The sequence below is a fragment of the Myotis brandtii genome, unplaced genomic scaffold (genome assembly GCF_000412655.1).
Source record: "Myotis brandtii unplaced genomic scaffold, ASM41265v1 scaffold735, whole genome shotgun sequence".
NCBI classification, from domain to species: domain Eukaryota; kingdom Metazoa; phylum Chordata; class Mammalia; order Chiroptera; family Vespertilionidae; genus Myotis; species Myotis brandtii.
This window is the reverse complement of record NW_005370916.1, coordinates 1,817,586-1,828,440: the sequence shown is the minus strand read 5'-3', so window position 1 is coordinate 1,828,440 and position 10,855 is coordinate 1,817,586. Positions and strand designations below refer to the sequence as shown.

Below are 10,855 nucleotides of genomic sequence, written 5' to 3'. Positions count from 1 at the left end.
CTCGCTGGGGCTGAGCCTGCTCGCCCACTTTCGGACGGTGGAGCTGCAGGCCCGGGTGCTGCGCCTGGAAGCCGAGTGCGGGGAGCAGCAGATGGAGACGGCTATTTTGGGACGAGTCAACCAACTGCTGGATGAGGTCTGTGCTCTTTGTTGCTGGCTTTTATCCCTCCCCGCGGCGCCCCCTCGCGCAGCTTCCAAACTCTCCATCCGCCGGTGCCCGCGGGCAGTTGCTATCCGCGCTGCGCAGTGCGCCCGGGAGCTCGGACAACGTATCCGAGGGAGGGGTTGGGGGCGGGGACGGATGACGCCCTACCAGGGACCCTGAGGACCCGAGGGGCTTACGCAGGCCCCCTCAATCTCGCCTCAGGCAAGCATATCCCCCCCCTCCCCCGCCCCGCCACCCGCATTCGGGGCTGGGAGCGCCCTGGGCGCGCTGGGCAGGTGGAGGAAGGCAGGGCGCGCAGAGGCGCTCAGAGGCGGCCAAGCTCCACTTCTCCCACCAGGGTGGGGTGAGAGCCTCCCAGCGCCCATGCTTGGGGACTTGCGTCCCCTGGCCCCAGGCCGAGGCTTGCTGTCCCCATGGCCCTCCCCATCTATCCCTGGAGGATCAGTACTGCCTTTTTCTTGCCAACGTTTCTTTTAAGATAGAGAGAGGGAGGGAGTCATCCAAGGGGCTGAGGGGGCCACGGGAGGCAGTACCTGCAGCAGGGGGTGTCCTGGTCCCTGCCCGCTGCCCAGACCACTGGGGCCCAGCTGTGGGTCTCCCTGGCTCTGCATACCCTCTGGTTCCTAAGCTGGGTTTCTCATTTCCTACCCTCTGGAACAGTCCCACAACGTTTTGTGTCTGTGTGTTTCTCTGGGAAAGGGATACTGAGCTTTCTCCCATTCCCAAAATGTTCATGAACACAAGTGAAAGCCTCTTAGCCAGGGCGATTTTGGGAGTACATAAAACCCACCCTCCCCGGGAAGGAGGGGCATGCAGTCTTATTGGTGCCATCGGAGAAAAGGCTGGGCAGTGAGGGCATGAGGCCTGGTGACTGGGAATCTGGACAGCACAGGGGATCCAGGGCCCGGTGATGGGGAGGACCCACAGGTGAGGGTGCAGCCATCTGGGAAGAGATACTGGAAGAGGCTGCTGTGGAAGGTTGATGGGAAAAACTGGGAGGGCCTCTTAGTAAGCAGTGATGTGGAATAGTGAGGAGCAGGGCCTTGGTCCAGCAGGTCCTGCTTTGAAGCTGTGCAACCTGGGGCAAATAACCTAACCCCTCTGAGCTGGCAGAGCTGTGGCGACGATGGCAAACATTAGAGCCCAGCTCTAGCTGTAGTGACATTGTATCCATTCTGGAATGAATGATGCACCGGTTTCCTTCAGCCAGGCCCCTCTCAGGTGCCCCTTCCAGGCAGAGGCTGGTACCTGCCACCCCTCTCCAGGGTGGTCAAGGAGAGGGAGGCCGCGTGGCCAGAGCAGAGAGGGTGGCAAGTTTGCCATTGCTAGTTTACTGGCTCACCCACGACTGCTGCTATCAGCTCATTCCCCTGCTCTGCCAGGCGATAGGGAATCCAAGAGGGCTCGGTCAGGCCCCACCGTCCCCTGGACCGGCTGGGGCAAGCAGGGAGCTCTAGGCTCAGCAATGCAAGCAGGCAGCCTTTGTGGGCTGGCTGAGTGCACATGGGACTGGCTGTGCAGGGGAAAGGGTCTGAGGGCAGGTAGGGCTCTCCGGGGTGTCTCTGGGTGCTGGGTGCTGAGGGACAAGCATCAGACCCTGAGAGTTTTGCTTAGTTCCTCTCACCACGCTTTCCCCTTCCTGGCCCCTCCTGTTGGCCAGGACATGCCCCAGCCCTTTCCCAGAGCCTTGCTTCCTCTGTTTAAGACTTAGCCATGCCAAGTCTCATGCTTTTAAGGTCTTGGGGCTGACAGTGTTATCTTCCATGCTGATTCCTCCTCATGAAACTGCTGCTTCATCTTCACCCCACTGACTTCTAGACCGCTCATCCGCAGAGCACCTGAACTGACCCCGTTTCACAGATGGGGAAACTAAGGCCCAGAGAGGGGCGGTAGGTCACTCAGAGTCACATGGTGCGCTCCAGGACTAGACCCTAGGCCTCCTGACCCTGCTTCCAGTGCACGATGTCCTGCCACCTTCTCTGTCCATTTTCACCCAGTCATTCAGCAAATGTTTCCTGAGAACCAATTGTGGGTCAGGCTGTGTGGACACACGTCTGCCTTCCTAGCCGCACAGGCAAACAGGACACAAAGGAGAAGATGGGTAGTGAGTCCGTGGTGTGAAAGTGCTGTGATAATGGAAGCAGAGGAGGCCTGGGGAATGTATTAACATGCAGCATACCTGATGGCGGTGGCTTCCTGGCAAAGTGATTTTCAAGCAAAGTTCTAAAGGCTAAATAGGAGTTTTCCAGGCAAAGGCAATGCGTGGGGGGGCCGTGTTCTTAGGGACAACGGGAGGCTGAAAGTCAGAGGAGGGTTTGCCTTGGGAAACTGAAGAAAGCGCGAGACTCTGGAGAGCTGGGAGGGTGGCATGATACAGGATCTGGTTGGAGAGGGACAGGCGGCCTTAGAGACAGATCTATGTAAGAGCAGTGGGGAGCCATGGAAGGGTCTAGAGCAGCGGTTCTCAACCTGTGGGTCGAGACCCCTTTGGGGGTCGAACAACCCTTTCACAGGGGTCGCCTAAGACCATCAGAAAACACATATATAATTACATATTGTTTTTGTGATTAATCACTATACTTTCATTATGTTCACTTTTTAACAATGAAAATACATCCTGCATATCAGATATTTACATTACGATTCATAACAGTAGCAAAATTACAGTTATGAAGTAGCAACGAAAATAATTTTATGGTTGGGGGTCACCACAACATGAGGAACTGTATTAAAGGGTCGCGGCATTAGGAAGGTTGAGAACCACTGGAGAAGGAGGCAGTATGGGAACTTAAGGCAGAGCAGAGAGGTCAGACAAGAGGCTAGTGCAGGCCCGAGGGGACTGTGACCCAGATTAGGGGTGCCAATGGGGTCAGAGAGGGGTGAATGGAAAGGGTGGCTGCAGTGGTGGGACCTGAGGTCAGTAGCAGAGGGTGTTGTAACTAGAGGGAGAGAGCTGTCCTGAGGGTGGGGATGGGGGGTGGCCTAGTCTGTGTGGAGATGGTCCTGGGTGGGGCCTCAGTCCAGGGGCTCCTGAAGGGGCTCTAAGGGTCACTCTGTCTAATATGGTAACCACTCGTCACATGTATATTTGCATTAATTAAAATTAAATAACATTGAAATTCAGTTCCTCAGTCACACTAGCCACATTTCCAATGAGTGCTCAGTAGACACCTGTGGCTAGTGGCCACCAGGCTGGACAGCACAGACATGCAACATGTACGTCATGCTGGAAGTTCCCGCCCTGTGTCAGGAGCAAAACACTCTGGGCCAGCAACGGTGTCCCCAGAGCAACTTGAGGCCCTTCCTGCACCCCAGACCTTTCCTTTCTGGGGTACGTGCCCCCAGGTGGGAGCAAACGGCAAAGGTGAGGAACGGGTGAGCGGAGAAGGGGAGCTGGAACTGGCTGAAACCCCTGGGAGAAGAGAAAATGCAGGGAAGAGAGGAGGCCATGGCTCTGGTAAAGCGTGATCCTGTGGAATGGATGGGCAGAGGGCTCCTGCTCTCGCAGGGCACACAGGCCCCCTGTGAATACTGGGGCCTAGACCAGGATTCCAGCTGGGCATTGCCACCCCCTGAGCTTGGGTCCCTACTCTAGAAACCCCAGGCCCTGCCTCCCTCTGGGGACGCTGTGGGACTCTCAGGAGATGGCAGATGGAAGAGCGCACTTAAAGGTGCCGCCCCCAGAGGCCATGCTCAGGACCACGGGAGTGCTCGCTGGGGGCTCCCAGGGACCTGCGGCAGGCGACCAGTCCTGGAGCAGGTGGGCCTGGGCCACTCCCTGAAGGACAGAAGAAGGGCCTTGGGCAGCCTATGCAGCCTGTGCCATGGCCTGGAGGCAGGAATCTAGGGGCACATTCACACCACACACCCCAGCGGGGAAGCAGCATGCAGGGCACAGACAGCCTCTGTGAGGCAGGAGGAGGAGGGAGCTGCCAGCCATGCTGAAGGGACCCAGTAGGAGAGGAGCCTGGAGCAAGTGGAGCCAGAGGCAGATGTGAGCAGAAGGGCCAGCCTCTGGGAGAGGAGGACGGGGCGGGGGGCCAGCTCCTGGGGAGCTGGGAGTGTGGCTTCCAGGCCTCAGGCCCCAACTCTTCCCCCATCGGCTCCGCTCTCCTGGTCTGGGACCCTTAATGAGCACTCCAGCTGCCGTTACTTGACGTGCTCGCTGTGCAGCGAGAAGCTGGAATGTCCCAAATGGAGGAAATCAGATGTCACCTATGGCTGGACAGAGGGTGTGCAGTGAAAGGGGGGAGTGGAATTTAAAATCTAATCGTCAAATCCATTTGTAGGCCAAGGGGGAGCAAAGGGGTGTCAGCAGCCATCTTCAAGGTGGATGTTAAGGGACCCCAGGCAGACTCTCTCATCCCGAAATACAGTCAGAGCAACCATTGTAATAGGAATGTCTCACATTTATAGGGTCTGTACAGGGGCCCTTTATTGGGTCCTTTCCAGAGGAGGGTTTAGGGAGAGATCAAAGCAGTGGCTGAGATGCTGAGATGAAGGTGGGAGCAGGCTCTTAAAGGGACAGTGTGTGTGTGACACAGTGAGGGGCGTGGTCTGTGAAGATCTGTGGAGATCACAGCTGCCTCCAGCTCAGTGATGAACAGACCTTAAATCCAGGTGCCCTCACATGCAGTGAGGACTCCACTGTGTCAGTCCTGAAACTCCTCGTCCTGCCCTGGAGTGAGCAAATGCCTAGCCTTGTGGGTGTAAATAGAGGGAATAGAGCCCCTCCAGTCCACCATTCTTGCCCTACAGGTGAGGACAAAGGTTTGAAGGCTGCAAAACCAGGTTTCAGAGACACCCCCTGTCCTGCATACGTCTCTTCTCCTTTTCAGACCACAGTTCACTGTCTGGCCAAGTGACAGCAAAGACATGGCCCATGTGTGCTCCACTCCGCACTCCCTGGCCCTCGGCAGGCCTTGCTCATCCATGGTAGCGCTTTCCCACCGCACTGACATACTGCCCCAGACTCCTCCCAACACCGTTCCAGGGAGCTACCACCAACCAGTGAGCTGCGTTCAGGATAAAGAGCTATTCCATGGCTCTAATGGAGTTTTTTAAGCGCAGAGCAATATTTACTATCGATAAAGCCAGGGAGAGTTCCTAAAGTGTTGCCGCTTCTCCAGAGGCCTTAAAGCGAGCTGGTCGCTCCGAGCCAGACGGAGGAGCTCATTAGGCCGCCAACCCTCGCGGGAAGGTGGTGGGAACAGTCACAGCACCTGAGAGGAAACGCCATGGGTCTTCAGCAGTTTCCTAGTTTGGCGCTCTCCGAAAGATGCCTCTCCCTTTTTCTAGACTGGCCCAGGGCCACTTGGAAAACCTTCCCAAACCATCCAACCCAAATGGGCTCTCTCCCTGCAGGACCTCCCGGCCACGCCACACATCTAGCTCAGAGAAGAAAGTAGATAAGACGTGGCACGTGCTGCCTCTCTCATCCCGGAACCACAGCAGCCATGACTCCCAGGGAACCGAGATGGGCCTCCGCATCCCTCTCACCACGTGCACCAGGCTGCCACCCCCGCTCTATTAGAGTCAAGGGCAAGTTAACATCCATTTGCCATCCATGGCTCAGCCTCACACACAGTGTGCCCTCCTCTCTATTGCCTTTAAATGTCTTGTCTCTCCATCTGCTCACACACCACCCAGGGGCAGGGACAGGGCTCACTAGTTTCAGGGTCCCTGAGTCTAGGCAGGGACTTGGCACATAAGAGGCAGCCCTCACCAATTAGTTGATGGTTTCAGGTTGCCCTGCCGGAGGCGAGTGAAGCCACCTCAGTCAGCTGCTCCCCACACCCACACCCCCAGACCCAGCCGTATGCTCAGCGTTTGCTGGGGGGATGGTGCCCTGGAGGTGGGTGTTTGCAGCCACCGGCAGAGGGTGAAATGATTAACTCCCCCTGGTCCTGGCTGGGAGAGTGGGGATGGCTCAGTATGATGTGTTCCCACTGGACAGAGCAGCTGGGAGCACCCTCCTCCCCCATCTCCTACTTTTGAGGGTCAGTAGCTTCACCTCACCTGCCCGGGCTGCCTGGCATGTTTGGTCAGAGCAGAACATTGAAGTGAGCAAAACCATGGCATTTGATGTCACGTGGACCGCTGCTACGAACTAGTTGTGTGCCTGAGCCTCAGTGTCTTGATCCGTAAAAACGGATGACGACATTCTCCTCTGAGGGTTGTTGCAGAATTAAATGGAATCATTCAATTAATAGCAACATTACTACCTCCCTCATCAGAGGAGGAGATACAAGGTGGCTATGCCATGTCCACAACTTTCATTAACAGCTAATATTTACTGAGCACTGTTTAAGGAGCTTTACATCTATTAATCCATTTAATTCTCACGACAATCCTATGAAGTGGTTCTATTTTTCCTTTCTTGCAGAAGAGAAAGTGGAGGCCCAGAGAAGTTAAGTAACTTCCTCAAGGTCACACAGCTAGTAAATAGCAGAGCCATGCCTTGAACCCAGGCAGTCTGACCCCAGAGCCAGCATTCTGAGCCACTAGTATAAGGTACCATACAGCTAAGGCCCGTCACATAGGCCAGGGGCTGGGGACTGGTTCAGTTCACTTTGGTTCCCACCGCGGAGGCATTTACTGCACTGACTTGGCATCGGGCCCACGATGCCATCTTTGTGTAGGAACGACACTGGGGGTGCCATTTGTGGTGTCAGCCTGGTTTCCAGGATGCTCAGCTTCCCAGGAAGGGCGCGTTGCTTCTTGTCTCTTGGACTGGGCTGTCCTCTGGGAAGCTCAGCACCAGACCTGGATCCACCACACGGCAGCAGTGTTTGTAAAGCCCCGCTCCCAGTTCTGTTTTCTCCCCCTGCCCTGGCCTTTCTTTTCCCTCTTCCTCCCCGTAGCCTTACTGTACTAGTATAAACATGTCTGTCTGTCCGTCTATGCAGCTGACTGAATGCCCCTTTTGAAACAAGATAAGGCTAACATTTCTATCGTAACTACACTTTTTAAAGTTATTCTTTCCTCCTTGTCGTCATGTTTGCACACCCTCAAAGGCCTGCTCGGAGCCGGTGACAGGCTGGCTGACCCACTACGCTGACCCACTTCCCAAAACCTTGATATGAATCCCGATGGGGAAGGTGTGGGCTTAGGGTGTCTAACAAGCTCCATGTCTGGCAGCCTCTTATGGAGAGAGAGAGAGAGAGAGAGAGAGAGAGAGAGAGAGAGAGCACTTCTGTGAGCCCCAGGCCGGAACATCCTGTGCCGTTTAACCAGAGCCCTCGCCTGGTGCCAAGCGTGCTTGCGGGGCTGATGGTGACAGGGATGAGGATCACAGTGAGATGTCGGTCCCACCGTGCACTGTGCAGTCTGAGTCTGGGAGGTTTAAAGAAGGGTAAGCAGTAGGTTTTGTGTGTTTTGGGGGGGGGAGGGGGGAGGATGTTGGTTTTGATTTTTTAGTTTGTTGTTTTGGTTTAAAAATAAAACAAAATGCACTGAAAGTTTGCCATCTAGAAGACAGGAAGCTTTAGGAGGAGCCTCGGGAATTCTCCCACACCTTTTGGTCGGACTCTGCCCTCCCAGAGCCGCTCGCTGAGTCCTCCGTGAGTAAAGGAAGCCGGCAGGCTCCTCCAAGGGAAACTGAGGCGGGGCTGGGAGTGGCTGGGAGGCTGGTTCCTGGCTCTCCTGGGTGTCATCTGGGCGGCCAGCGAGACCCCAGCTGCATGCCACATGCCCGGGTGGGGGCCTCCCTGAAGAAAACTCTCGGTGACCAAAGGGCGGATGGGGCCGCCAGCAGCAGGGGTTCCTCCGACCTTCAAAGGGCAAGGGCAAGGGCAAGCCCAGCACCAAGGGGCGGAACTGCCTGCCTGGGAGGCTGGGCACGGCCTTCAGGGGGACACTGGGGCCCTGTCTCCCTCCCGGGAGGCTACTGTGGGTTTCCCAGAAAGCCTGCCCTGGCTCTAGTCCACATGGGCCGGGCTCTGCCGCCTCTTCGGCGCGCTTTCCTCTCCTCGCCTCCCCCCTCCGCCCACCCCTCTGCCCCAGCCTCACTGGTCTCCTTGATGCCCATGGTCCTGTCTTGGCCTTCCCTTCGCTCGGCGTTTCCCACTGCGGCAGGCTCTCCCCGTTCACTCCTCCCTCCTGCCAGGAAGCTCACTCCGACCTGTTCTGTAAGATGCCATAGGGCGGCGTCGCTGCCCCAGGCTGGGATCCTGCCGTCCAGGGGGCTTTGCAGATGCCATCCCTGGAGACTCTGTAGATGCCATCCCTGGATGTTTTCTGCATCTGACATGCTCTGACAAGGTGGCCAGTAGGGCAGGACAGAAGGGGGACAAGGATGCAGAAAGGGCGCTGGTTAGAAGGGCATTCGTTGGGGTTTTGCCAGGAGCAGCCTTAGTCCACTTCCCTGTGTGGCACTTGAGGTTTCCTGGGTGAAGGGGGAGACTGGGGACATGGGAGGTTGGAGGGTGGTCCTGCCACCTGCAGCCTCTCCCCACTCCATAGAGCAGGGTGTTGGACGGAAGGGAGCTGTGTCCTGTACTAGGAATCCCCCACAACGTGTCTGGTTCTCAGGCTTACATCCTGACAGTGATGGGGAGCTCACTCCCTTGTGCAGGTGACTGTCTCGTGGTTGGACAGCTCTGGCTGTAATGTCATGTGCATTCTTCATCTCATCAGAGCGCCAGACCTATCTTTACACCCCACCCCCCCAGCCCTCCAGGATGTCTCAAAAGCACCTCAAACTCACCTTGTCTAAACCGAACAAGACGCCCAGACCTCCCCAGCACCCCTTCATCTGTGAATGCACTAGCCTCCAGCTGCACCCCCTCCAGGCCCCCTGACCACACCTTTTCAGCACCCCCAGATCTGTCCCCTTCTCTTCATCCCTCCTGCCCCCCCACCTGAACTGCCCTGGGCACTCCTGGGCCGTGGCAGGAGCCTCCTAACTTGTCTGCACTCTGTCCTGCCCTTTTCACCACCCACACGGCAGCCAGGGCGATCTTTTAAAAACTCTCATCACCACACTTCTCTGCTTACAACTCTTCAGTGACTTCCTGCTGCTCTCAGTGGCCATGAGCCCTGGCCCTTGCCACCCTCTCCAGCCTCATGACGCCCCTCCCCTCACTTTCTGAGTCTCCGAGCAGACTCCGGAGCCCGATTGCGGGTCTAACTCCCGCTCTGCTAATCACTGACTGGGCGACACTGGGCAAGTTGGTTAACCTCTCGGTACTTTGGGTGGTACCCCTGTAAAATGGGGGCGATGCTGAGAGGACCTCCTTCTTATGGGTGTTGTTTTTAGGGTAAAACAAGTAAAAACAAGTGCTTTGAGCAGTGCTTGGCATTCCAGGAACAGGATTGTGATTATTGTAATATTTCAATCCCCTGAAAAGAGCCAAGCCTCCCCGCTCCAGCCACCCTGGGTCACAGGCATCCACAGTGGAGGGAGTTGGGCTCTGAGCTCGGCTTCCTGGTTCCAGTCCTGCCTCTGCCCTTCTTGGCTGTGTGCGTCATGCACGTTCATTCACCTCTGCCTGTCCCAGTTTCCTCCTTCATGCCTGGGTGGTTGAGTGCTGGATGAATGAACATGTGCCAGACCCGTGCCTGGTTCATAGAAGCACATTGCCGTGTCTGGTCTTAGCCATTCCCCTGTACCTGGGCCCCTCGCCTGGTTCGTTGATGCTCGTCCTTTACCTCAGCCCAGCTGTCGGGTCCCCAGATGGGCCGGCCTAGTCCATGCCACGGGACAGGCTCTCGGCACCTCATCCAGCCATAACTCTGATGACAGTGGTGGCCTCCTGTCGATGTGCGTGGTTTGTAGACGCTTATGCGCCCTCCCTAGAGAGTAAGCGCCATGCGGGCAGCCTGAATGTCTGCTCTGCTCGGGCTGCCTGAACCAGCCCAGTCTGTGTGCTGCCAGCACTTGGCATGGCTCTGGCACAGACAGATGCTCAGTGCCCATCTGCTGGAGGGAGGGAAGGAAAGAAGAGGCACTTGCCTTTCATCCAGCACTCTCACCCCCAGTCCCGCCCCACACTGTTGTAGGGGGCCCCCGCTTCATCCTGCACGTGGCCCTGCGATGACCCCAGACTCCCTGAAACTCTTGAGGTCCTGGGCCCCATGCTCACCGGGCTCCCAGCCACATCCACAGAGGTTTAAGTCCAGGTCCTGACTCCCCCGAGGCAGCAGGGCTGTTGGTTAGCTGGAAGGAAGGACTTCCTCCTGTGAAGGCTAGAAACCTCAGGCAGGGGCAGCACCTCCCTTCCCCGACTTTCTGATCTGCAGAGCCCGGGGCCACATCTGTCTGTGGTTCTGGTGAAGCAGGAGGCAGAGGCAATGGCATCCGGACGGCCCTCGGGCCCCTGTTTTTTTGGCCCTGGGAGCCTGTGATCAGGCGCCAAGTCCATTGTACAAAGAGAGCAGTGGCGGGAGGGAGAAGACAGTTTCTAAGGCTCCCACCCCATGACACGCCCTCGGGGGCCCCAGCACACGGCCCCCTCCCCCGAAGCAGACCAGGCCAGTCCAGTTCTGGTGGGTGTGGGCTGAGTGTCTAGATTTCCTCCGCTTTGATTTCACCCTGCTGAGCTGCCTGCGCCCCGGGGCACGCAGCCGCACAGGGGCCTGCTGCCCTCACAAACCCCGTCTATGGCCGCGTCTCCTGTGGTCCCTGGGATGAGGCCCACAGAGCCAGCACTGCGCAGCCCGGGTCCTGCCTCTGAGCCTTGGTCCTCA

The 10,855-nt window shown here is 57.1% G+C and overlaps 1 protein-coding gene across 1 annotated transcript in view; it reads left to right on the top strand.

The window, feature by feature from the left end:
* Positions 1 to 6: 6 nt before the first annotated feature.
* COL13A1 (collagen, type XIII, alpha 1) overlaps positions 7 to 10,855 on the top strand; it is a 126,683-nt gene continuing 115,834 nt past the window's right edge. Inside the window, exon 1 of the mRNA XM_014530363.1 lies at positions 7 to 136. Within this exon, the coding sequence (XP_014385849.1) occupies positions 92 to 136 (45 nt within the window). The 5' untranslated portion in view covers positions 7 to 91. The remainder of the gene's footprint in view (positions 137 to 10,855) is intronic.